Raw genomic sequence first — 26,351 nt, 5'->3', positions numbered from 1 at the left:
TGAAAAAGGGCTTGTGTGTCTAGCGACCTTTTCCTTTTCTCTATATCTGGGGGGGGGGGGCGAAGCGTATTATAAACACGCACGCACACGTATGCAAAGCAAATTATTTTTACTATTGGAGAATCGTTTTCTCTCCTAAAGGGAGAGATGACCATGGGTTGCCATGGTTTCCATTCTTGGTGACGTCACCGGAAACAGGAACAGGAAGCGGCCGGGGCCATAGAGGCAGCGGGGCGAGAGCGTTTCCGAAGAGGCAGCGAGGACGTCAAAGGTAGGCGATCCTATTCAGGGTCTGTTCCGAGGGCCCAGCAGGTTTTGTTGCAGGGAAGGATGATTCTGATTTAGAGGGGGTGGTATTTTTGCCCCTCCCCACTGGCTCCTTCGCCTGAAGCTGCAGTTCCCCTCTTAGTGGCAAAAGCAACGAGTCCAGATATTATATCGTTCCTTTATTTTTTTCTCCCCCTCAAAATAATAATAATAATAATAATAATAGTTATTAATTAGATGGGACAATGCGCATTATTACTTTGATTCTCCCTCACCTCAGTCCAAACCTCAAAGTGCTGCATGTAATGCCGATTAAATGCTAAAAATGAGCTCTTCTTCGTGCTTGGAGCACCCTGCCTTTAGGCCTGACACCAGGCCTCCAAGCAGGCTTGACAGTGAGCAAAAGCTGATACGTGATCAACCCAGCAAGAATGTTATTTGGAATACGTAGCAGCGATGGCTTAGGAAAGCTTGATGGCGGAAAGTATCCTCTCCCCAAGCCTTCGATGGGGTCTGTGGGTCAAGGGAAGAGAAGGAGAAAAGAATGCAGTCATGGGATGCATGAGTTGGATTGAAAGGAGGGCCAGGCTGGCCTAAGATGTTTTGCTGCAATCAGTAAAATAATAATAATTCATAATAATAAATCTGTAAGCAGACCCTGCGTGTTGCGTCCCCAATAATCATTGCATGTAATAGTACAGCAGATATCAACAACAAGGGGCTGTCACGACATTCACAATAAGCTACTTCTGCCTAATGGTACTGACAATCCTGAGAAAGGAATAGGATCAGACTTTCATAACTGTTAGGGAAGCTGAGAATGGGGGTGCTTCGAAGGTGTCAGGGGAGGCCCCATGACAGCTCAGAGACTGTAGTTTGGGAGAGCAGACTGAATGTTTTATCAGGTCTGTAGGTGGGAGACAGGGCATTTATCGGTTTAAAGGGCTATTTGGTAAGATTCCTATGTGGATTGTGAGGGGCAAGTTGATTTGAGGATACAGAGAAATAGGTAAACGAGAAGCAGGGAAGTGTGAAGGTGGATTTGTTAGATGATCAGAAATACTATTACACAAGTGAAATGGATAGTTTTATCAGGGTGTGCAAGCTGTGTGGGATTGGGACAGAGAAGAGTGTCTTAGGCTGCTGTTGACATTTCATCCTGCATTCTATATGATGCACTTCATGTTGTTTTGGAGATAAGGAATTGAGGCTGAGACCTTGCAATTCATCCTAAACCACTCCGGGAATCTTTAGCTGACATGATCTAGAAACCCAGGGTCCTCTTGGGTTCATTTCAGTGTTAGCCCCTAACTTGAGAAATGATTGTTTTATCAGAGCTGGAGATGGGAAGGAGGCAGGGTGCATTGGAGAAGCTTGTGATTTCCTGGGAGTCACTGGAAATATGTGGAAGGGTCAAGCTGCTTAGGTCTTCAACCTCTGGTTGAGGTTCTCTTTTAATGCCTGTCTACGCCTTCTTTTATCCCTTAGGCAGCGATGAGCACTCCTGGGGGGCTAGTTACCAACCGCGGACGGCGTTTCAAATGGGCCATTGAGTTGAGTGGTCCAGGCAGTGGGAGCAGGTATGTACTGAACTGGAGGTCTCTATATCGTCTCCCGGTGCAAGCAGTTAGCTTGATTCCAGGGGTAGCTCTGTCTCTGGCAGGTATCTGAATTTAGCTCAGATGTGACCCATCCCTTTCTCTTGCCAGAGGCCGGAGTGACCGGAGCGGTGGCCAGGGAGACACCCTCTATCCCATCGGCTACTCAGACAAGCAGGTGCCAGACACAAGCGTCCAGGAAACGGATCGCATCCTAGTAGAAAAGGTAGTGCAGTACAAGAAATGGGGGGGGGGGGGAGGCCACTGGATCTCTTGGTTTTCTGTGCTGAGCAGAACACTAGAACCAGATACCCTCTTCATGTGAGTTTTGAAGAAGACAAGGTGAATATGAATAAAGTTTGCTCTTTGATTCTACTTCCTTTTCTCTTCCACCTTTTCAGCGCTGTTGGGATATCGCTCTGGGCCCCCTGAAGCAAATCCCTATGAACTTATTTATCATGTACATGGCAGGCAACACAATCTCCATCTTCCCCACTATGATGGTCTGTATGATGGCCTGGAGGCCCATCCAAGCACTCATGTCCATCTCTGCCAGTAAGTGTGTTTTTATCCCAAGCTCTCTTCATTTCTTGCCTCATGGGATTTGTCGGTGATCCCAGTTGAAAAGACTATGCATTCTGGGAATTTGAGGGAAATGCAGAATAGTCCTGTACACAGCAATGGAAGGGATGGTAAAACTGCTCCTGGTTTGGATTGCATCAGTGTACATGAGGAATTGAAGGATTCCTCCGGTGAGGGAGGGTTCTTGCACGTGCATAGCTAGACATAAGGGGCAAGGTATGGTGGTTTGGTGCAGGCAATGGTTATTCCTGTTTTTTCATACAATCCCCAAATGGTCCAGGAACAGTTGTGTGAATGAGGTATGTGTGCGTGAATTTATCCGCTAGAGATGCACAGGGTTGCTGCAAGAATAAATGTGGTAGGAATTTATGTACAGTATATGGCCCTGCAAACCTCTAGAGGATAACAATTAGGAGAAAGTAATACAAAAATGTACAAATGTACATTTGTAGTGGTTTGGACATAAAAGGTGCAGATCTCAGGGGCTCTTGCAAATCTATTATTGAAGTTAAGCAATCATCTAGTGCCAATAGAAGTGGAGAATGCTATGCACTGTGTAGTCTGTTTTAAAATGCTATACATAGGCCTGGAGAATTCATACGCAGCCAGTTTCATCTGAAGTGTGGGTGTTCAGAAGTAGATTCTTCAGTATAAATACCTAATGCTTGACGAACCTTCTGCTCACTAACTTTCCTCAAGGAAATGCTCACTAACTTTCCTCAAGGAAATGCTTAACTGGGTTCATCCATCTTCGTGCGACTGAAGGGTTAATCTCTCTACGGCAGAAATTCATGTCTAGGTGATATTTTCTGTCTCTGTGGATAGTTTTTCTAACATGCTAACGGATGTTAGTTAGTACCTTGTTTGACTAAATATTCAGAAGTGAAAACAGGCCAGCAAGCTGGGCCTGTGCTGCATGTTTGTGGTCTGCCTCTGACTTATTTTCTGCCGTCCCCACAGCCTTCAAATTACTTGAGAGTTCAAGCCAGAAGTTCCTGCAGGGCCTGGTGTACCTAATTGGCAACCTTTTAGGGTTGGCCTTGGCGGTTTACAAATGCCAATCAATGGGGCTGCTGCCAACTCACGCCTCTGATTGGCTAGCTTTTATTGAGCCACCCGAGGTGAGTATAAAGGGTCTGACATTTTGAAGAATACGTGTTTATGAATGGAGGTGATCTTCTCCCTCCCCACTCAGATGACACTTTTTAATTGTCCATGGTGTACTCTAAAAGGCTGGGGGATGGGGATGTTTTGTATCAATTTCCATGGAACAAGACTTCAGTCCCTTCTGGATTCTTATTGCTACAAAATCTCAGTGCTTAAAACTAAAGCAGTGATGGTAGGATGTTTAACATTGTCTTACTTTGTCCCAGTGCTTGGGGGCCTTATTTTAAGGACAGCGAAGCTATGATGATGCTTGCTCAGGTTTATTGACAACACTTCCTTCTTTTTATGGCCAGCGCATGGAATTCACGGGTGGGGGTCTAGTGTTATGACCCAACCCAGTTCCAGAAACCAACTGATGCTTTAGATGTCTGGATTGCTACTGTAGAATACTCATCTGCCATCGCTCCTAATAAGACTACTGGGTCCTAATTACGTGGTGGTGCTATGTGGAATAGCAGATGAAGATGAAGACAGAATGTGAAAGACTGATGTTCTCTGCCAAGGGAGGAGCAGAAGGCTTATCCTGACATGCTCTTTTCACCTTCCCCATTGTGGTGAAAGCAGAATAAAAGTGTTATGCACATGTGTTTTAATGTTTACACAGCTTTCTTGAAAATGGGTACAGGACGCTCTACATGCTGATAAATTCAGCATTCATTTTCATGTTACATAATGTGTACATGTATTGATCATACTTTGTGATGGCACACATTCAGGTCCTTACACGCTCCATTTAGAAAAAGAGCAGGTGCCAGGTGAACTCTAGTGCTGGAGAGCCAAGGACAGTAGCTAGTACAGAGCTAGATGAGCTGGTATAAGGAAGGCTGCTTCCTCTGTTCCACATACCGTATTTACATGAATGTAATGCGCACCTGCGTGCTCTGGTCCATGGGTTCACGAAGAGTTGGACACGACTAAACAACAATGCACACCTTTTTGCCAAATTATGTCATGAAAATGAGGATGCGCATTAGATTCGATGGCATATTACATTCAAGTAAATACGGTACCTGACTCTTTAAGATTCCAATAATAATCTGGAAAAGGGCATGAGGCACTTGGGGTAAGTGCCTTGAAAATATTCACAATAAGGCACTATTGTTTCATACACAGCACATAGGGGGCCCCTTCAAATATTCATCAGATGAAAAGGTAGAGTATGTAGAAAAACCATGCCTTTGAGTACCCCACCTCTGCCTGCCAATTGTGCATAGTTCCAGGATCTGGAGAAAGCTATGCATGTAGAGGCCTGTGCAGAAAGGGTCCCTAACCTGACAGCAATATTGGGAGGGTCTCTGTGTTGCCAGAGGCATGGCCCTGCATCTCTTGTCTAGAACAGGCAGTCTCCCCACCTCCTATGACATGAGAACTCTGGACACAACACCTGTCTTCAGGATTAAGCTTCGGCTCAACATCCAATCTGTTACCCGCTCCAAGCACCAGTCTAATACCTCAGCTGCCGCCTCATCCTGATGGGAGAGAGAGCTGTATGCTACATTGAGTCCCGTCAGAGAAAAAGATGGAGTATAAATAAATATAAAACTGTATTTGTAGTAAAAGAGAGCTAGGTTTCATTTGCATGTTGATGATACTTCATTCCAGCTCTCCCAATAATGACCAACATCATATAGATGTTAAACAGCATGCAGGTGAAGATGGAACCCTGTGAGACACCACATGACACCTCCCATGGTGCTAAACAGTACCCTCCCATAACTATCGTTTTTTCCGTGTATAAGACAACCCCTATTTCTTGGGACCCCAAATTAAGGAAATGGGAGATTGCCCAGAGTTGCTGAGCTATTTTTTTGGGGGGGGGGGGATGCCGACAGCTGCTCTGACCGCCGCTGCCATTCACATGCATCACCTTTATTCTGGCAAATGTCATCAACCAGGTCAGCCAAGGAAGTTTCAGTGCCATAGCCAGACTAGAATGGACCCAAGAATAGGTATACAGTGGTGCCCCGCAAGACGAATGCCTCGCAAGACGGAAAACCCGCTAGACGAAAGGGTTTTCCGTTTTGGAGGTGCTTCGCAAAACGAATTTCCTATTTGCTTGCTTCGCAAGACGAAAATGTCTTGCGAGTTCCTGCGGGTTTTTTTCCTTTTCCCCCCCTTTTCCCCAAGCCGCTAAACCGCTTATCAGCTGATGGCTAAGCCGCTTAACAGCTGATGCTAAGCCGCTTATCAGCTGATCCTTAAGCCGCTTATCAGCTTATCGTTAAGCCGCTTATCAGCTGATCCACTAAGCCCGCTAAGACGCTAATACTGTAGCACTAATCTGCTAATGGGCTTGCTTCGCAAGACGAAAAAACCCGCAAGACGAAGAGACTCGCGGAACGGATTCTTTTCGTCTTGCGAGGCACCACTGTATATGCCAGAAGCTAATCAGTTAACAGATTCACGAAAATAGCGGGTATAGACTGAATGAATGCGACATAATGAATCATCACAACTTCAAAAAAAGAATTATATATAAAAAGTTTATTCTTTACATAATTCAGGAAGCAAAAAATCACACCCCAAAACTTGATGCTGTATGTAAACAAGGTCATTCCCCCCCAATAAATTAAAAGACCTCCCCCAAAATAAGAGGTGAGGAACTTAACATGAACTTCCCTTTTAAAATAAAAGTGGAGGAGAGGCTGGAGCTGAATCTGCTTTAAGGCTACCCCCAAGAGGAGTGGTCCCTGCATACTATACTTGAGCAAAGTGGTGGGAGGAGGAGGAGAATTAGACATCCGTCATTGAAATTGGGTTGGACAAAACAGCACAGCACCTTTTCCAGTGTTTGCTTCTGTAGGGGTAGGAAGGACTTATTTCCCAACACTCACAAAAAACAGCAAGTTGTGGGTCCTCAGTATAGACACAGATAGGGTCACAATAGCCTTCTCTGGCCCAAGCTTGAGGGAAGAGAAGGTCAGCCACTTGGGAGCAGGGAGGGCATGTTACAAAGGTCAGGAGATATTGCTGCTCTGCTTCTCTTTCTATGGTTTAGAAAGGAGAGGCTGCTGTCTCCTTTTCCTCTCAACCTATAACAGCAACCAGACGCTACAGAGAAGGACCTGGCAAATTGGTCTAGCTTCCTTGCCCAGATAGGAGTGTGAGGACCATAGGGAAAAGAAAGTAGAACAGTTATGTATGTCCCTCCATCAATATGCCACCTGCAGCCTGGCTTAAGAGTCAACTCTTCCCCCCACACCCAGCCAACAATTAATTTGAGTTTTGGAATCCCTCAAGGGATTAGGGTATGAGATAAGTACTGTAAGAGTCAGTTCCATCTTCCTAAATGCTGTCCCTCCCCTTGATTTCAAGGGAAATAAAGCAGAAAGACTTTGGCACTGACCAGAAGAAAGTGGCACAATGGAGGCTGCATCTCCCTCCCTCTAGGTCCTCCAAGCAGCAATCATTTCTCCTCTTCTTGATTCAACAATGAAATGTAACAGTCTCTGCAGTAGGAGGACCCTGTTGCTCCATTTTTGTCATGCCCACCAGAGGGCAGAAGCAGTAGTTAACTCTTAAGGTGGAAGCAACCTACGTTTTTGCTCTGTTTAATCCCTCCAAAGTAATACTTGCCTCACTAGTCCTACACTTTTTAAAGGGAAGATCCAGCCATCTCCCAGCCCAATCCAGTCTAATCTCCTTTCGTGACAAGCTTATGCAGTTTCCGGCATGTGCCTTTACGGAAGGCATGGGGAAATGTCAACTCTAGTCTCCAAATAGGGGAAATCGCCCCATTTGAAGAACCCCAAACTGCCACAGGGAAAAATAAGCATAGGAGGTGTGACACTGATAGCTGCTCTCCTTGGGAGATCAAGTTGCAGGTGGTGACAGGCAGGAAGCAGATGTCAATTTGACAGAACAGAGTCTATCAGGAGGAAGCCCTCCTCGCTCCCCTAGGAGTAGATAGTGATGACCTCGCTGCCACCACCCCGCACAAGCAGCACACGTTCCAGCCCCTCTGTTAGGACCTCCAAGAATTCCATATCTGCAGTTAGAAGGCAGTCAAGGAAATAGCGCTCTCTCTCTCTCTCTCTCATATACACACATACCCCAGTCCTGTTGCCACCGCCAATCCCTCTTGCATCCCCGCAAAAGACAGGACCCTGAAGAAAAGGATACAGTTCTCGTCACCATCAGGATTACGTGGTGGGCCTGGCATGTTGAGCAGTACCAGCTTGGCATCGTGGGACTTGTTGACTATGACCTCATTGAGCTTCACAGCTGTGTGCATACGTCTCACGTTGGACTGGTCCCTGGGTCGTAGGAAGGAAGAGACAAATTGTCACCAAGACCAGGCATGCCTATGGATGTACACTTGCAGGAAGCTTTGGCTCAGAGATCTGGCTTCTGGAAAACTGGAGAAAGCACTAAGACACATATGGATTGGAGGAGGGAATGGATACAATATGGCAGCTGCAGCAATCTAAGAGGCCAACAGGGTCTGGACCACACTGGAGATGGGAAACAAACAGAATGGCCTTATGCTGCCAAAATAGAAGCAGTGGAAATGATGTAACATTTGATGGTATGGTTATTGAAGCAGCTGGAAATGTGAAGAAGTATCAAGGACATTTTTCTCTTTTGACTCCTAACCCTAAAGAAAAGTGTCAAAGGTGGTCTTGCCACAGAGAAGCAGAAGTGTGACCCCAAAGCATACTAGGATTGAACAAAAAAAAAGAATAAGATTTGTTACTATCCAAAAGGATTCTGGAAGCCATAAAATGCAGGACAGAACTTCAGGAAAGAGTTAAGTGAACAGAAATGGGCTGAAGTGTCCTGGGACTTGGCAGATTCTTACGGCCGCATGTTGAGCAGATCCTGGAAGTTCTCCAAGGTCTTGGGTTTGTGCCCTCGGGATGCCATGTACTTGTCCTTGGTCCACGTCATGTGCACCTTTTCCTGGTAAGTCTCAGTCTCTTCGTCATCATCTGAGCCAATGCTGGTCAGCCGCAGCATTGAGTTTCTGTCCTTCACCAGCTGCGCCTGTACGGGGAGCACCTAGGAAGATCAGTGAAGAAGCAACTAGGAAGTGCTAATCTTTCAGCCCTTCCCTTCCCACTTATCCCAGCCCAGTTCACCTCTCGGTCCCGCTCCGTCTTTGAGAGACGCATTTGCCGCAGCATCTGGCAGCGCTGCTCCATCATCAGCGTGCGCTCATAGGTGTAGGCAGAAATGTCGCTGTCATGCTGTTGGGAGACAAGAAAGTGTAAACTCATACACAGAGTGGGGCCAAGACGATCTGTCCTCTGGCCAGCTTTGGTACATTCAGAGCGCACAAAAATGCCCAGATTTCTTCCTAGTGCAACAAAATGGCAGAACGGGATGCATGCATTAGTATGTGTGCCTTTCTCTAGGAATCTGCACAGTTGTAGATATGCTCTGAGCAACAGAATGTTGTGGCTTACAAAGCAAGAACTAGTAGTTTCTTTGAAAGGCAGAGAACAAATACAACAAAGATCTGAGTAGCTACACCCTGTTACTATGGAGGGGAGGGGAGGGGAGAGGTGACAGGAAGACAATTCACAATCTGCCTGAAGTTACAGGTGAACACTGAAAAAACGGGGCATGAGGGTATGATTTCTAGTAGATAGGGAAAAGCTTCTTATATCCAACATATGTCCAAGCCCTTACCTCATTTCTCTATTAACCAATCAATCTTCCAAGTCCTGCCCTTGACTATGTGACGCCTAACTTGCTGACCACAGGAAAAACAAAAACCAACTAATGCCCCTAACCCCTCCTGGCTTCCTCTGCCTGTTTTGTCTCTCACCATTTCCACCACTTCTACCTCTGCCTCAATGCGGAGGTGATAGAGAAAGGTTGCTAAATCCTTCTTCATCTGGATGCTGTTATCCTCCAGCTGGGCTACAGTGAAGATGCGGATTTTGCATTTACGCCACACCTTTAAAGTGGGAAAAGAGGGTTAGCAGCCCCATCTACCGGTTTACCTTCCCCCCTGATTCATCTCCCCCAATGATACCCCCCCCGCCAGCACCTTGTGTTGCTTGAGGAGGAAAGGGAGTAACATCAGCATCCCACCATCATGAACAATCCACCAGACGTCAATGCTCCCCTCGGGGAAAGGATCTGTATTGCTAGGGAAGAAGGACACGTTCTTTGCCACAAGCAAGGCGAGGTGAGCAGCTGTAGTCACTCGGACAGTGCCTGCAGGGTAGAAAGAGAGAGTAATGCAATATGGATCCCTTGACCGAGGAAGCCCTCCCTCTCACCTCCCTATGGGAGAGGCCTTACCAATGAAGGTTTTCCAAGCACGGGCATCCTCACTCTGGCGCCAGGCGTTGGGCCAGCCCATGACAACCGTGTTGTGCTTCATGCCACCCAGCCCACAGGACTGAATGAGGTGGGAGATGCCCTCTCGCACTTTGGCAGCCACCACGATTTGGCAGAAGCCTTTCACCCGCTCTGCCTCCATCAGGTGCTTGATGGTCTGAAACAAGAAACATTAAGGCTGCTAGAGGGCACTAGCATGGAGAGCTCTTTGTGCCCCAACCTGGTGAATGCTTTGCCACAGTGAAATCCTGTGTTGCTGAACTCCAGCTCACTTAAGTTGGTTAAGTATTTAAAAGTTTGACCTTCAGGGTCGAAGGCATTACGGAGATGGGATATTACTGAGGAAATGGTCTCTAAAATCAATATACTGGAGGTTTCTGCAGCAGGAACTAATATGGCAATGGAGTTCAATTCTAGGTATTTCCATGTAAAGCAGGGAGAGATCCCTATCTATAACTCTGGAGAGTCACTGCTAGTCAGTGTGAATGATACTGAGCTAGAGGCAACAATGGTCTGACTAGTACAAGTCAGCTTGCTACATTTCTTGCATCTGCTGAATATTGGAAAGGAATAATCCCATTTCATTAAGCCTGAATGACCACAACTGTCCTCTTCATTTAGGATCAGGAAGTAGGGCTTCTAAGTATGATGGCCTGACTACCAGATCAACCAACCCCAGTGCCTACGCCTCTTATTTGACCTATGAAATCCAGTGAGTAGCAGTGGGCTTCACCTGCTCGGCAGCCAGTGCATCACTGTAACACTCCAGGAAGTTGCCCACCATGACGGAGCCTACGATGGTGAGGCCCTTTCCAGCTTTCAGCTGAGAGGCAAAGGTGAGCAGGCGCGGATGCTTCACGTGTTGATCCTCATCCAGCTTTAGCAGCACCAGCAGTTGTGGCCTAAGAGAGAAAAGAAAGTCCAAAATGCACATAAAAGGAGCAAAGTAGCAGGTGGGTTCAGGCTGCCACCCAGAAGAGCGTATTTGTGAGCATGTTTGGAGCACTCCACAGCACATGCGCACAAATACAGGTACGCATGCACAAGGTCTCTGCATGTGGCACGCACAGCCCATGGCAAAATGAAGCAGCATCAAGTCTCTTCCTACCTCCAGTTCTTGGTGTGGGGTGGCCCCTCCTCAAGACGCAGCAGGGCGAAGCGGGCTGCGCTGAGGGACAGGCCACGGATGCCATCGCCCCACTCCTTCTCGGCCCTGGGGGATGAAGAAAATGTTCAGCCAAATGAGCTCAAGGAGAGCCAAGTCACTCAGTGCCCCTCCTTTCCAGAAGCATTGGCAGAAGGGGAAATGCGGCCAAGGCAATCATGCAGGAGGCAGGAGGACAAGGCTGCATCACAAAAGAGGTCAGGTGTGGTGACTTCCAAACTCAACATTCAAAGAAAGGGATCATGATTCCAAGCCTTCATGCCCTCTGACCTGCATTTCTCACAAAAAGAAAACAAAAATCCTGCAACTGAAGGTAAAAGGCCCCAAAACTTCTGTCTGCAATCGTTTATTTCCAGAGCCTGAGCCTCAGAAACCCACAACCGAACCTTCACCCTCACGATCTCAGCAAAAGTTCCAAAAAGGAAATGATTCCGCTCTCACCCAACTGGAGACTGAGTGAGTGAGTGAGTGTGGTTGCAAGGAATTCCCCCTGCTGTTCCCCGGCTGTGGAGTAAGAGGCTGGATAAAGAGGGCTAGAATGCTAGAGCTCTGGAAGGTTACAGACACTCACCCATGGTACTCAATGTATTTGTAGATCATTCCAGCTATCACCATGGCAACAATTGCATAATACCAGGAGGAGATGAACATGAGTGCCACACAGATGCTCATGCCCATGAAGGAGAGTGCCCTACAAGAAGAGAAAGGGGGAAGGGAGGAAAGCATGCAGACTATTGTTTATTTCGTTTGCTGTTTAAAATGTGAGCCCAGAGTCTCAGGGTGCTGGATTCCGTTCAAGAGAACCTTTTGTACTTGTCAGCAGACATACCAAATACACAGGCCAGGAGTCCAGCCCCAATTCCCTCATTTTATGCTAAACCCATTTTGTACAATAGGACATAGAACTCGGGAGTCTGAATTTGCACCCTCTCTCCCCCCTCTGTTTGTAGAATTCGCCAATGTCCCTCCTCCTCCAACTCACTAGGTAGTGTGGCCCTCTTACCAGTGATAGTACCGGAAGCGGGGTCTCCAGTTGGGGCTGCGTAGCAGAGTTTGTAATGCGCAGGCTAGGTTGACAAAGAGATAACACATCAGGAAGAACCTAGGGGAGAACAGAAAATAGTCTCAGCTGTGTACAATTCCTAGAGACTCCAACCCATGATAAATATGGCACTTACATGGAAAGGATGGGTGCTACCATATCCAAAGAGGCAATGAGGATCCCCAGTTCTGCAATGCCTGCTGTCAGAAGCAAGGCCCATGTGGGTTCTCCATTGGCTTTTCCATGGCCAAATACCTAGAGTGAATAAGGAAACAGATTACTTGGGACAAACCAAGGTTTTTTTCAGCAGCAAGTCAATAAGCAGTTGTCACTCTTACCCGCAGGAAGGGTATAATGTTGTCCTTGGCTATGGCTTGTAGCAGTCTGGGTGCGCCGGTGAGGCTCTGCAGCCCAGCTCCACACGTGGAGAAGAACGAACCGATGACAATGACCCAAGGGGAGGGCCAGGACAGGGTCCCGACCACCAGATTCCCTTTCACTGTATCACCAAACCTATCCAATAGAAGCAAAAGCGAGGCCATTAGGTATCTGCCTAAGGGCTAATAGTGAGAAGTACAAAGATCCAGCAGAAACAAATGGTCCAGCACATAGAGAAATCAAAAGTTGCAGGATTGGATCCAAACTATGTTAGTTGCATTTGTTCCATTGGTTTCAAAAGGAATAGATGCCACTAACTTAACAGGATTCAAGCACAAGAGCACTCTCCCATCTTGTGGCTTTCAGCAACTGGTATTCAAAAGCACTGATGCCTACAGCTGTGGAGGCAAAGCACAGCCATAATAGCTAGTAGCCATTAACAGCCCTCTCCTCTATGAATTTGTCTAATTTGATTTTAAAGCCATTCAGGTTGGTAGCCATCACTGCCTATTAAGAACACAGCTTAAAATTTGAATCCAAAATTGAAATTTCACGTCTGATTTATATCTGAGAACTGTGGCACTAGGGAAAGTTACTACTTACTTATCTCTGAGCACGACACCTTCCACACATGCCCCAAACAGCACTACGTTGCTAAGATCTGATGTGTCAAATGGTCAAGGAGCAGTAAGATGTTCTTGCAAGACAGCAAAGGATGCAAAAGGGCAGCCATCTTTCCCACACAGGCACCAACTGCCTCCATCCCACCCTTATCCATCCCTTGTTTATTTGACCCTACATTTGCCAGGAAGGATACACACAAAGGAGGTGGTGAGAATAGCCAGGATGGTACCAATGGGAATAGATTTCTGGGCATCCTTCAGGTCTCCAGAACGATTTGATCCAGCCATGATTCCTGTGAAGACAAAAAATAAATAAATAAAAAGATTTTCTGAGGGCAAGAAAACAAAATTCTGTGATAAGGAGGTACTGCTAAGAAACTATACTGAACATTTGAATAATTTTGCATATGATCTATTACCCTGATGTAAAAGAAGATGATATTGCATCAAACTGGGCCATTAGAGGGGAACAGCAGCAACAAAACTGCATCCAGTCCAGCTCACAGCTGAGGCAATATTAAGTCCTTACTCCTAGGCTGAAAGAGGGTGCTTTGCTGAGAACTGCAAGAGTCCATAGGCAGACCTGTGTTTTAAGTATAAGCACCCCAGATTAAAAGTTGGCTATCTACACTTCTGGAACAGTTTGCCTCTGGAGACACCTCTGAACAATACATAGCAACAACGTAGCTCTTACCAGTGACTGAAGGGAAAAAGATGCCCACAAGAAGAGTAAAGGAAGTGGTGATGTCAGCCAGCACATACTGCTGATTCAGGCTTCCCCACACATCAGCTGAATGCAATGATGGTTTCTCAATTATTTCGCCTTTCACCAAGTAGCTGCTCCAAAGATTCTCTGCAATTATCAATACCATTATTATTACCACCAGAACCACCACGATTATTGCTGTCATCATCATCTCACCCTTCCTCCAGTGGTCTACAAACTTCTTCTTGCTATCCTATGAGATAGGTTAGGCTAAGAGGTGGTGACTGTCCCAAGGACACCCAGTTGCTATTTATGGCCACTACACAACACAGGCCCTGAATTAGGGAGGGAAGGGAAATAGCTGTTTATCTAGACAGTGTGTAGGACACCTCTTGGATTGTCCCAACATGAGGAAAACCAAGTGTACTGTTGACAGGGAAGGAAAGGTATCTCTCACCAGTGATAATGCCACTGGCCAGCCCTGGGATACCCTGGATAACGGTGACATTGTTGTGCTGAAAATAATCATCACAGGAGGCATTGTGGTGCTTGGTAGCATTGCAGAAAAACTCCCAGAGGACAGTGTGCTGGGTGATGTTGTCACGCTCCACCGTCTTGGCACAGTCATTAATGTGGTGCCGGGAGAGAGAGCGGTTCCCCAGCATGCACACGCTGAATGGAGAGGAGACACAAAAAGATGAACAAACCCGTTAGGCTATAAAGAGGCCAAGGCATGCACAAACAAATTTGAGAGTCCCAACCCTTAAGTTGCCCAAGGGCATGGGAAACTTATCTAACTATGGAGAGATGGTTGCAGTCTTGTAAAAAACTGTGACCAAAGATCCCTAACCCTTCACCAGAACAGACAACTCTATGCACATTCACAAAACTACATATTCCAACAACTTCTCGTAGGATCTGCGACATCCCAGACTGATTAAAAGAGAAGTCACAATGAATCATATCCAAGTATCACAATTAATCATAATCAAGCATGCTGATAACCTACGGGAAGTCGGGAGGTGCAAAAGAGGACTTGATGGCACCAGCGTAGATGGCCAGGATTGAGACGATGACACAGGCAAGGAAGAGAGAGGCAAACTTATTCACGTATCGTACACCCACGAACACCACCAGCACCATAATCACTAGAAAGGCTGAGCCATACACCCGCATGTTGTTGAGCATGGCTGCTGGCTCCTTCAAGGGATCCTCACTATGGAAGATGGCTGCCTCAGGGGCAATGTACATCTGAGAGAGGGAAGAGAGAGACACATGTCACTTTTAGAAAGGTCAGCAGATAGAGGGGAAAAACATGGATTTTGCAAGATTAGCAGAAGTGCTCACTCGGCTCAAGGCTGTCAGGCTGCTTGGAAGTGGCCACAGCTGTGTGGAATAGCACCTGTTTCACAACTATGGAACACTGCATCTCGTTAATTTTAGGGGAGTAGAACACTTACTAGGAAGATTTCAATGGCTCCCAAAATGTACATTGCAGCAGCAAAGGTGGTGCCCAGATAAAAGCAGAGTCCAACGGCTCCTCCAAACTCAGGCCCCAAAGCTCGTGAGATCATGAAGTATGAACCCCCAGCTGTGAAGAGGAAATAAAGCAGTGGGTAGGAGGTCAAGAGACTTTGCAGATAGGGAAAAGGGTTATAATTTGCACTTCCTACACATCCTAAACATCCGCTTGTAGAGGAACTTTTTATTTCTAGAATTTTGTCAGGACAGCACCCAAATGAAATTAAACAAACCAACAGGTTATGATCAACTGAGTTAGCCGATGAGTAGCACAAAACAAAGCAGTGATTTATGTGGATCTCAAATACTATAAGAAGGCATTGTGTTTTTATGGCAAGATGAACGTCATCTGACATAGATAGCATTGGTATCTGGTGAACAAGTTTAAGGAAAGAATTCCACCATTTGGGCACCACCTCAGAAAAGAACCTTTCCCAAGTAGTTACTTGGTTAAGTTCTGATGGTGAGAGCACTCAGGGCTGCTTTTGAAGATGAATGTATTTGGTGGGCAGGGAAGTGTGGGAGAAGATGGCTCTTTAGATATTAAGTACTCACCAGGCACAACTCCATTGGTGGCAATGGCACTCATGGAGATGGCTGTTAGCAGAGTCTGAGGAGGAGAAAAGACCACAGGAGGATTTAGAAGAAAAACACACAATTTTAAAGGGCTTTCATTCATTAGGTTGTGCAATTATACTCTTGTTAGATAGGACAATAGGCAATTTCCCATAAGATACAACTACAGCTAAAGAAAATCTGGCAAGCTGTGGAAATAAAATCTATCACTGGCCTCATGACACAGCTGGATGCATGTGGGAAGAAGGGTAATCTTATGACTTTTACATTAGGATCTCAGGTGTGGCCTGATAAAGTCACAAAGTATGATTTAGCCCCCATCTCCATGCTGTGGTCCAGACTGCTCACTCCTATCTTCTTCTCTAAGACATTAAAACCCCTAAACCAGGACATGATTCAGACAGTAGGAGAGAGGAACTCACACAGCAACAGCAGATGAGGACAATGGCAAAGGCTTGCAACACGCCGGCTGTACCCACCACCCAGGTGAGCCGTAAGAAGAGAATCACCCCGAAGATGTTCTGCAGGCAAGGCAGATAGACTCCCATGAATGTGCCCATCTGTGGAGACTGGAAGGAAAGGGACAAGCTCTCAAAACCAAACCTACTCCACTTCGCTGCCCCTACCTTGCTCTTCATCCTTTGCATGCATGATTTAAATACCTGCGACTTCTCTGCTACTTGGTCTTCAGATATCTTTCTCTTTGACAACCCCACCCCTTTGTCTGAATTCCCAGACAAACCCAGCCACCAAGTGCAGAGCAGGTAACAGCACTAAACTGCACATATAGTAAGTCATATTAAAAATCAATTGCAAATAGGCAACACATAAAAACTAAAGCCCTGCTTACAGGACTAGGGAAAAATCCTGGGTACCTGGTTACTCAGATACCTCAGAGCTTGATTTGGTGGCTTAGGAATCTGAACATTTTGCATAACTCTGAGCAGGGCTTTTAATTGATCTGATGTATTTATTTTTTAACTGGCTCCTACAAATTTCAAACAAATGTCAAGAAATCAAAAATATTTTTTGAGGTTTACCTCATGCTGCCTTAAGACCAGCGGCTAAAATCCATGTCAAACAAAAAGGTGTTTTAAACTTCAAGAAGCACAGTTTTTTGTTCTAGAAAGTCTCCAGGAAAGGGAAGCCCCATGCTTGTAGGGCAGCCATGGCGAAAGCATCAACTCCTTTCAGTTTTGGACATCAACTCATTCACTACCTTCAAATACTTACTACCTCTAACTGCCTACATATCTCACTATCACCAAGCTCCTTACCTTAATAGCTTTTTTCTTGCCTGGAGGGACATTCTCAGCCTCCTCATGTTCACGGGCTCCCTGCATCAAGTTGGTGTAATTGGCCATGCGGTTGAGCAGAGAGGACACCTTGGGCCGGGTGTCCATCTCCTCCTGCAAAGTGGAAAGGATGGCAGTAAACATTAAAACTTAATATTAAAAATCTCCTAAGGCAAAAAACCACTAGTCATTAGCATGGTTATAGTAATTTGGGAATGAAGACATAGGAAAGCAGAATATGACAGAAATGGGTTGGGTACAAGCAGGCTAGTGTAACCTTGGCATTAAAAAAACCCCCACAACTTATACGCCAAGAAATTCTGAATTCTGCAATCTGTATATTACATTTTGCTAAATTAGGCAAATTTGCGATCTTTGATCAATTTGCACCTCCTTACTCTGCCACAGAGGTGGGACAACTTTCTCCCCACACCCTGTGGGCCCACCTTGACAGGTAAGCAGGGCCACCCTTGTCAATCTTCTGACATTGTGATGCTGTGGGGTTGTTAGCTATTTTTCTGATTTATGCAGAGTGATATAGAGGTTTCACCCTCAAAGCCCTAGGGATGAAGTAGACTCCACACACAATACTCTGAAGATGACTCTTTACTGGCAGGATGGCCACTATTACAAGTTACTATACATATATACTGAGTTGGATGCATTGTAGTTCACTCTCTTGAACCCATGAGAGGCTCTTCTTGCTTCTAAAACTCCTTCAAGCAGTGCAGAAATTATAGCTTGTCTGTCCTTACCAACTCCTCCAGCAGTATGTTGTTGGAGTCTCCACGCTCAGCAAAGCACCCAACCTCCAACTCCCACCCCTCCTATCACTACCATAGACACATACAGGCTCACTTTTAAAGGGAGTTAACCAATTAACAAAGCAATGATTCAGCGTTTCTGTGACCTTAATTGGAGTCACAAGTTTTTGCAGCTGTTACATTACATTACATTACGGTACACCCTCGGGTTACGTTACTCTCAAGTAACGTAAACTTCGGGTTGCGAAAGTGGCAAACCCGGAAGTATTTTTCCAGGTTTCGCCACTCGCGCATGCGCAGAAGTGCCACCTCTGGATACGGATTTTTCAGATTGCGCATGGACCCCCTGAACGAATTAAATTTGTATCCAGAGGGTCCACTGTATATTGGTTTTATTTTCCCCAGCACAATTTATTTTTTTGTAAAACACATCTTCTAACAAATACAGTAAAAATACTAAGGCGGCCATCCTACCTACCTGTCAAAATCAGCTTGGGGCTGGTGGGGAGGGGGATTTGATTTGCCAATGCATTCAGTCTAGTATGACTCAATACTCTGATTACCAGTGGATGAGCAAAGGGTTGTATTCTGCTCTCTGCAGGGGTCTGCTTTGCCAGCTCATTTCCCACAGGGGTGGGGTGAGAAGTCTGTATTGCCAGTGCATTCATTGCAGTAGAGTGAAGCAGCCTCCATCAGGATTGAACCTCATCACCCAGTAATGTCAGCTGATTGGCAAGTAGGTGCAGCTTGGGGAAAAAGGTCTGATGGGCCAAATTGGACCCTCTGTGGGTCAAGATTGGCCCATGGGCCAGAGCACGGGTGCACAACCTGCAGGCCTCCAGATGTTGTTGGACTACACCTCCCATCAGCCCTGATCACTGGCTAGCTGACTGGAGCTGATGGGAGTTGTAGTCCACAAAAATCTGGTGGGCTGCAGGTTGTTCACCCCTGGGCCAGAGATTTCTCACCCCTGCCTATACATTTTCAAGTCCATTGCTGCAGCTATGAGAGTTAAAAAATAACCTTTAAAAAATAAAAAAAAGAGACGTAAGATTTCCAAGATGCAGTTTCCCATGTCACAGTTCCCAATCCTTTGCAACTTTTTCTGTGTTTTTGCGGAATTAAAAACAACAACCATGCATAGCCTTGGGAAACAGAGCAGACATAATAGCAGCTATCATGAAAGGCTATAAGGAAGGATTTAAACCAGTGTTCGTAACTCCCATTGTTCTAGGTGCATTTTGCAATAGGGAATTTCATTAAAGCAGGCAGTTTCTGATCTCTAGGCACAGCACTGTGCCTAAGATTTCAGATTAAAATTGCTGAGTGGAAGGAAAAGGACCTTTTTCTGCCTCCCCACTTCCAGCTACTCTCTGGAAACTGGAGAAGAGACCCTCTTAAGAATTATTAGGGAAGTGGGCAGGGGAAGGACTAGACCATGTGAAAAATGAACATAATATTTTAGCTGCAGTTTATTCATTTTTAGTTTTGTATTATTGTTATTGAAAAATCGTGCCTAGACATTCCATAGTTGCGCCCATAACCTAGGTTTAAGGTGCCATTTAGCTCCTAGTTTTCATATCTGTTTCTAACACCGATTAATACATATATGGACACATATAGTGGAAGGAAGGAAAGCAAAAGGCAGGAAGAACTAACCCACCAACAATGATCTCACCTCAAAAAGTGCCAAATTCTTGTCAAAGAATTCATCGCCATCTTCGTAGTTGATATTGTTGAGATAGGCATTATGAGGATCCTTCTTGTGACCAGGATCTGCAACAAGAGAGAGATCAAATGGAAGGAAAGGAGTAGTCCAGCAAAGAGTTAGTGCTGTGCATACATTTAGATTATTGGAGCTCTATCTGGGCAGTGGGAAAAGAGAAACACCCTATATCAAAGCGGTCCATCACTGCCTTTTTGGTGGCCTACACTCAGCCACAGCCCTTGTGTTGCCTTCAAAAAGCAGGTAAGAAAGGTGGTGGGCTTTGGGAAGAGATGAGTGAAGGTTCAAGGACCCTGACAGGACTTTGTGTCCCCTTTCCAAAGCCCAGTGCCTCACTTAGTGGGCCTTGGGAAGGTAGCACGCACAAGGCAGTATGCGGCTTACTGGTTCCCTGTCAGAGTACTCTGGCAGTCCACTTGGTATGAAAAGTTGCTCCCCCCTCCTTACCCTAGATCTTTTCAGATCATGAGCTACTTGCCTGCTCAGTTGCTGACACTAATTTTTACCACAGGGCATTTACTATTGTCCCCATATGAGTGGGGTCTGTGGTGAGCAGCAAGCAAGGGGTTTAAGGGAGAAATACGCTACACAGAGATAAGGAATCTGAGGCTAGAAAGATCATCTGGGTAATACTGCTGTCAAGCTTTCACGTCTCCTTGCCTTATACCATTGCCAAGACAGAAGGGATAGGCAAGGGAGTCCCATGCAGCTTTGGAGGTTCTTTTTCCCCCTGGTGTTTGGAAGGGCAGACAGACGGGCAAGCAGCCAAGTTTAGCAAACTTACATGCATGGTTGTGCTACAGCCTCATATGGAGGAAAAGTTCCCTCAAATGCAATAGTTTGAATTCACCAGTAAGGAAAAGGCTAACAAGCACCACGACAATGGCAATTTGCATATTTAAATTGCATGTACTTGAAAGCTGTTTGCCTGTAATTTTCAAGAACAGGGTATGTTCCAAATTAAAGAGGGGCACACTGTATTCCTCCTGTAATGTTCTTATAAGTGCTTCAGGTGTGAAAAGCTGTACTCAGTCATTGAATGAAGGTTAAAAATCACAGCAGTTTTAAATGCTAACAAAGTCTGTGTACACATCATGTATCTAAAGCACATTTAAAGCCACCCTCCACCCTGAATCCTGGGAACTATAGGTTACCACTCATAGAGCTACAAGTCTCAGCATCCTTAAAACCTATGGCTCCGATTATTTTTGTGTGTGTGGAAGGTGCTTTACATGTATGTTGTACACGTAGCCTAAGCTGACCTGCCTCTTTATTTGTTTACAGTCCTTTTTGCAATTTTACCATACTTTCCAAACTTTATGTGCAACCATGAAAGCTAAAAACTGTACCAACTGTCTCAATGTTTGAGAAAAAGGAATTCCAATCTCTACTTGTACCCTACTTTACTAGCTGCCTTCATTTCTCTCCTTCCCCATCAGATCCATATATCCAGAAACAGAACCGCAGAGCGCTGGTGCCCATTCTCTAAACCATCAGCATATGTTAGCCCCTGAACTCTAAATCTATCTGTGCCACGTGAGAAAACATCCCTCTCTCCCCTCCAGCTCCATCTCACAGAATGCAGATATGTAAGTGAATACTCTAGGGCTGGGTGCTCTTTAAAAATTAGTAAATCATAAAGACAGGCTTGTCCGCAAGCAAGGAACCACAACATTTATTACTGGGGCCTACCCAACAACCCTGAGGCATGGAATCTTGGCATCTGGCTGGGCTGGATTAACACCCCACCCTGTTTCCCTCAACATTCAGAACAAAGCGGATAATAAAGCTCAGGAGATGTTTCATCCAGTTCTGGCTACAGGAGTGAGAAAGCACTGATACAAATCATGGCAACAGGCCAGCTGTGTATGGGAAAAGGCAAATGAAATTAATGGAAATTATTTCTGAAGTTTTCTTTAAAAAAAGATGCAGAATCCATTATTCAAATCAAGTGTGAGGCTTCTCTGAATTTTTATTATTAGATAGCATCCTCAGTGTATAGGAACAAGGAGTTCCTGAGTACTTCAGCAGCTTACCCCTGCTTACTATGTCTCTAGGGTACCTTAAATGCACTAACTATGACATACCAGAGATAACAATCCTGCTACTACTTATGCAACCGGCTATTCCAAGTCAAGAATCCTTGATCTTTACAAAGATCATTGGCTGTCTTTAAACCATCAAGGATCACTTCCTCAAATGTATAAAATACAGCAGTCAGTTCAAAGGTTGTTATTCTGGAACAATCATGTAAAGCAGATCCCTGTTAGGACAACACTTCTTAGTGTTAGATGTGATACAGGTCTGAATTCAATGTCACCTCGATCTTTAAACAAGAGCACTGTAAACAGAGAGACGGCTACCATCCCTTGGTGAAAAGAATTTAGGCTGAAATTAAAGGCTATAAAAATCTAGTTTGAACAAGAGCATTCCAGGAAGGTTTTTGCCTAAAGCAGTTTTTCAACAGCCTACAAAAATTACCAGCAAGTCTGTACTTGCTAGCAATTTATGGCTTTTAAACAATAACTTCTGTGAAGTGCCCTATTCATCTGGATAATACTTGCCACAGGCAACCAGTAGAGTGGCTATCTACAGGTCTGCCCTAGAGCACACACACAGGGACATTTGTGCCTTCAACATAAGATGGTTACACACATATACCATTTTCTTTATTAGTCATTCTTTCTCACACATGCATTCACACGGAGAACTTATTTTTCACCTGTCCCCTAGCAATGGGGCACATACACCTTTGTCTAACAATGGGCAACACTGATAGACACAGGAGACATATATACTGCACACACACAAGAGTCCTGTAATACTGTACCTAAGAGCTGATACTGTTCCCCTGTGACGGAAGATTGACTCACATCTGAAAAATCAAACAGAAAACGGGAAAGAAAATGAATAGCAAAATAAAGGGAGAATGAGGGAATAAAGTGATGGGCTAAAATTTCTCTCTCCCACTTCCCCAAGATTCAAAAATGGCTTTCTTCCCCCGCAATCACAATCAGCAACAAAAATGGTAAGGAGTAAAAAAATAATAGTCTTAAGCTGTGATTTCAAAACAAGAATAGCTGCAATGGGGTGGGGGGAGGAAATGTAGAATATTCATAAGCCTTTCAAGTAGCATAGAAAAGTATTTATCTCCTTTCCCTCCCACACACCATTGAAAACACTCTGTAACTCAAAGGGGAGAGGAGGGTTTTTTCCCCACCGGGCTTTTTCAGGCTTTATGGTAATGGACAACTGGGGAAAGGGAGTAATTTTTTGTGTTGAGAAGGGAAGCCAGCAAAATCAACAGGACAGAATCATATCAATATCTCCCCCTACCCTCTACCACTATTAAGATATGTTGATTCAGTCTCTGTGAATGAGCTTTGTATCATGTGCATAGTGGTTGTCACTTGTGGTCACTAGCTAGCATCCTCTCCCCTCCCTAGGACAGAGTGGTTTTCTATAGCTCAAGACTTGGCTGGCCTGCTGGAGTGATCAGATTGTAGGGGTGGGGAGTAGTGTGGCCGAAACTCTGGGGTCCTTCAATGTTGTGAAAATGGTGGTGGGAAAGATCAACAGCACTCTTATTACAGTTTAGACATGCAAGATGGGTGTTGACTTCTCCCCAATATCTTCTCCACCTCTGAATTTGATTACTGTTGACTGGGCTATGGGGGAATCTCTACCCACCCTCTTTTTTATTCAGGTAAACATCATTCTATGTATGTATGTCCTTACCTGACACAGTAATTAATGCAGGAGACTAATTCCCTACTTTTGGTTTTATTTTCCAAAGTCTTCCCTTAAATTAAATAAACAAATAAAATAAAATAATAAATAAAATAAATTCCCTTTAGGGAATGCCACACTGTCTCCCTTCTTTATTGATCTGCCTAACTCTGTGACAAATTGAGCCTCAAATTCTCTAGAGAGGTTTCTTGTAATAAAAATGCAAACACCCCAGACCCAGAAGGCAAAGATTTGGTAATATAAAGGTGTAGCGGTGTCAAACCTATTTAACAATGAATTTTTGAGGGGGGGAAATCACAACAACCTGATTTGCTTGAATCATTTCATTTTCCTACCTTAAAAACGGATTGTGATAACCAAGGGAAGGAGACTAGAGACAGCACAGTGCATTTTAGGGTAGGCATAGGGTTTCCATCTCCAAAAAGTATATGAAAAATCGGGAAGGGGTTAAAATTGACTTGAATCCTAAAGGAAGACCCAGCAATTCAATTTAGGGGATAGTTGCAGTGCTTTTGCATCAATCCATTCACGCCTTCTGTGTACTTGCAAACAGCAGCACAAAACCATTCATAAAGTAATTTGAAGGGACTCCCAACCTGCTCTCCCAAGGAGGACACAGGCCCACTCACTTTTGAAATTTTTTATGTTTCAATAAGTTTTGTTAATACAAGTGTGCTGCTGTAGCTTATATTGTTTATTATTTTGATATTTTATATTGCTTACTGTTTATGCATGTTTATACCTTATGCCTTGTGGGTGGGCCTGGTATTGGCAAAAAGGTGCAAAATAATAACAAGGGAAGGTATGGTAGAAGCAACTATTTATTTTTAAAAGAGGAGAAAGGGGTGGGGAGGCAGTTACATGTTTTCTTCAAAATCTAAAGACATGTACAAGGTCCACATGAATAGAGCTCCAAATGGTGCCTTTGTCTGGGGCAACATCATGCAGTGAGGAACAGGGGGATGCAAGGCCATGGGTCTAGCTGGAGGCCAGCAAATTCAGTGAAGTGCATCACACCTATCAAGGCCTGCAAAGTGAACATGTGGGGGATGCCAGAGTAGACAGCAGATCATTCAGAACAGACAGATGGAAGCAAAGTCTGTTGATGAGGGATCAAACACAAATGATGTGTTTCTGTTCAACAACCTATCTTTGCTCTTGTCAGCCACCCCAGTCTTGGCAATTTCCCCAGTCCTGTTGGCACCATTCAACTTCCAGCAGCAGAAGCATCCTTTGTTTGTTGAGTCTGCACTCAGTGCCCTACACAGAAGGCATTGTTTCTGTTCATTGTCTGGATAAAGGGATTCAAACTGCCTGGGATAAATAGAGATTATATGGAGAATCCTGGGATTTGGACATTTCCGACCAGGAAGGATGTGTGTACATAGTCTAGGTCGGACTAGAAGTGCACTTCTGTTTTTTTCCATCTTGATAGCAGCACAATAATGAGCAAATCCTTTTAAGACTCTGGTATTTTGGAGGGTCAGAAAAAGGGTTTGAGCTTAGGATTGTCATGCTGAGGGCATGCGATTGCATTATTCAGCCTGGGAGGTCTAATGTTAAGAGGCTTGTTTCTGCCCTTCATATTCCATTCCAAGGTTAACTGTAGCCCCTAAAATAGCTATCCACAGTAGTTTTTAACTTCCAGGTTTCAAAAAGCCCTGCCCTTCAATTCTGACTCATTTTACCAAGAGGTGAAAGACACCATTACAATGCTTTAAGGTGTGCCACAAAGAGGGAGTTTCTCAAAGCAAGCTTTTGTGTGGAATGACAACCTTAATCTGTGCAAATGGCAAAAATTATGGATCCAAGGGCTGATAGTCAGAACCACTACATCCAGAATAAAAAAGTGATTTGAAGAGTACACATTTTCTCCCTCTCTGTACGCATGGTGAAAGGAGGTCTTTATGATTCTTATTTTATTTAGAGGGACAGAACAATGTTATTTGCCCAAGGTCAAAGAGGTGCTCTCTCTGCCAGCTCAACATCAGTTTGACATAGAACACATTTTCAAAATCCCAGTGAAAAGGCAAAGGACATGGGCTCCCTCAAATATAGTAATTGTCAAGTTTGTGCGTGTTCAAGATAGAGACGGGCTCTTGTGCAAATTCCGCCAAAAATCAAAAGAAGCCCCAGTGAAGAGGGAACAGAAGAATATATCTTTCTTTCTGGACTTTTCCAAGGATGTGATTTAAGCGCGCTCTAAATTTGTTAACGCAAATGGCCTTCCTAGAACAAAGAATGTGAAATACTACATTCAGTTCCCGGCAAAGTTTTGTATTTCATATTCAGGTCAAACTCACAAAGCTTTGAATTACTCCCTTAACTAACTAATAAGAGGATACACTGTTGAAGATATTGTTTTGCTAGTATGGGCATTCTGCCAGTAGATTGGGGTATAATCAGTCAGCAGTGAAAATCAGCAAGAGAACATTCTATATCAGGTATAGGCAAACTCGGCCCTCCAGATGTTTTGAGACTACAATTCCCATCATCCCTGACCACTTGTCCTGTTAGCTAAGAATGATGGGAGTTGTAGTCCCAAAACATCTGGAGGGCTGAATTTGCCTATGCCTGTTCTGTATCACCTGTTTATTGACTAGTGAAGCAGCAAAAGTCACCACCGCTTTTGAATAAAATATTAACAAGTCAGAGTCAAGCTGATAGGAAAGGAGGAGGAGGAAACTGAGCTCAGCCCACTCCAGAAGTCATTCTTTTTCTTTTTCCATTTGGATTATTTTTTCTGTTTTTATTTTCAAAACTAGTTAAATTGGATAATCTGTTTTTTGTTTTCGTTATGTAACACTAATGTGGTAGGGGATTTTTCTCTCTCTCTCCTTACTTTTGTTCTGTTTTTTGTCTTCACTTTTTTATTCTTTCTTTTTCCCCTCTCCTTT

At 44.7% G+C, this 26,351-nt stretch overlaps 2 protein-coding genes across 7 annotated transcripts in view; one reads left to right on the top strand and one right to left on the bottom strand.

Moving 5' to 3' along the window:
* Positions 1–122: 122 nt before the first annotated feature.
* On the top strand, positions 123–4,207 carry EMC4 (ER membrane protein complex subunit 4). Its single transcript, XM_080978238.1, has 6 exons — positions 123–271; positions 1,756–1,847; positions 1,977–2,091; positions 2,267–2,420; positions 3,408–3,568; positions 3,908–4,207. The coding sequence occupies exons 2-6, from the start codon at positions 1,762–1,764 to the stop codon at positions 3,941–3,943; spliced, it is 552 nt and encodes a 183-aa protein (XP_080834364.1). The 5' UTR covers positions 123–271; positions 1,756–1,761; the 3' UTR covers positions 3,944–4,207.
* A 1,876-nt stretch (positions 4,208–6,083) lies between these two features.
* The window catches only part of SLC12A6 (solute carrier family 12 member 6), a 42,866-nt gene continuing 22,598 nt past the window's right edge, over positions 6,084–26,351 (bottom strand). For 2 of the 6 annotated variants that reach the window (XM_080978148.1, XM_080978152.1), the window contains exons 2-25: positions 22,535–22,579; positions 19,657–19,754; positions 17,197–17,328; positions 16,342–16,488; positions 15,899–15,953; positions 15,283–15,413; positions 14,832–15,073; positions 14,280–14,494; positions 13,811–13,969; positions 13,311–13,409; positions 13,097–13,154; positions 12,454–12,628; positions 12,252–12,370; positions 12,077–12,175; positions 11,645–11,764; positions 11,017–11,121; positions 10,642–10,810; positions 9,870–10,065; positions 9,613–9,782; positions 9,388–9,519; positions 8,696–8,803; positions 8,416–8,615; positions 7,737–7,870; positions 6,084–7,602 (exon numbers count right to left, since the gene is read on the bottom strand). In XM_080978148.1, the coding sequence (XP_080834274.1) occupies positions 7,511–7,602; positions 7,737–7,870; positions 8,416–8,615; positions 8,696–8,803; positions 9,388–9,519; positions 9,613–9,782; positions 9,870–10,065; positions 10,642–10,810; positions 11,017–11,121; positions 11,645–11,764; positions 12,077–12,175; positions 12,252–12,370; positions 12,454–12,628; positions 13,097–13,154; positions 13,311–13,409; positions 13,811–13,969; positions 14,280–14,494; positions 14,832–15,073; positions 15,283–15,413; positions 15,899–15,953; positions 16,342–16,488; positions 17,197–17,328; positions 19,657–19,754; positions 22,535–22,579 (3,200 nt within the window). In that variant the 3' untranslated portion in view covers positions 6,084–7,510. The remainder of the gene's footprint in view (positions 7,603–7,736; positions 7,871–8,415; positions 8,616–8,695; positions 8,804–9,387; positions 9,520–9,612; positions 9,783–9,869; positions 10,066–10,641; positions 10,811–11,016; positions 11,122–11,644; positions 11,765–12,076; positions 12,176–12,251; positions 12,371–12,453; positions 12,629–13,096; positions 13,155–13,310; positions 13,410–13,810; positions 13,970–14,279; positions 14,495–14,831; positions 15,074–15,282; positions 15,414–15,898; positions 15,954–16,341; positions 16,489–17,196; positions 17,329–19,656; positions 19,755–22,534; positions 22,580–26,351) is intronic. The other 4 variants (XM_080978150.1, XM_080978153.1, XM_080978149.1 and 1 more) reach the window with 3 other exon arrangements.

Source organism: Podarcis pityusensis (assembly GCF_964106645.2).
Source record: "Podarcis pityusensis genome assembly, chromosome: 13".
Taxonomy (NCBI): Eukaryota; Metazoa; Chordata; class Lepidosauria; order Squamata; family Lacertidae; genus Podarcis; species Podarcis pityusensis.
The sequence above is the reverse complement of the archived record's forward strand: the minus strand, read 5'-3'. Positions and strand labels throughout refer to the sequence as shown.

What these genes read in the sequence shown, in the direction of transcription:
- EMC4 (XM_080978238.1), top strand. Translation starts at nt 1,762, where the DNA reads ATGAGCACTCCTGGGGGGCTAGTTACCAACCGCGGACGGCGTTTCAAA. An exon ending in GGTCCAGGCAGTGGGAGCAG is followed by an intron (nt 1,848 to 1,976) that starts GTATGTACTGAA and finishes TTCTCTTGCCAG; the next exon opens with AGGCCGGAGTGACCGGAGCG. An exon ending in ATCGCATCCTAGTAGAAAAG is followed by an intron (nt 2,092 to 2,266) that starts GTAGTGCAGTAC and finishes CCACCTTTTCAG; the next exon opens with CGCTGTTGGGATATCGCTCT.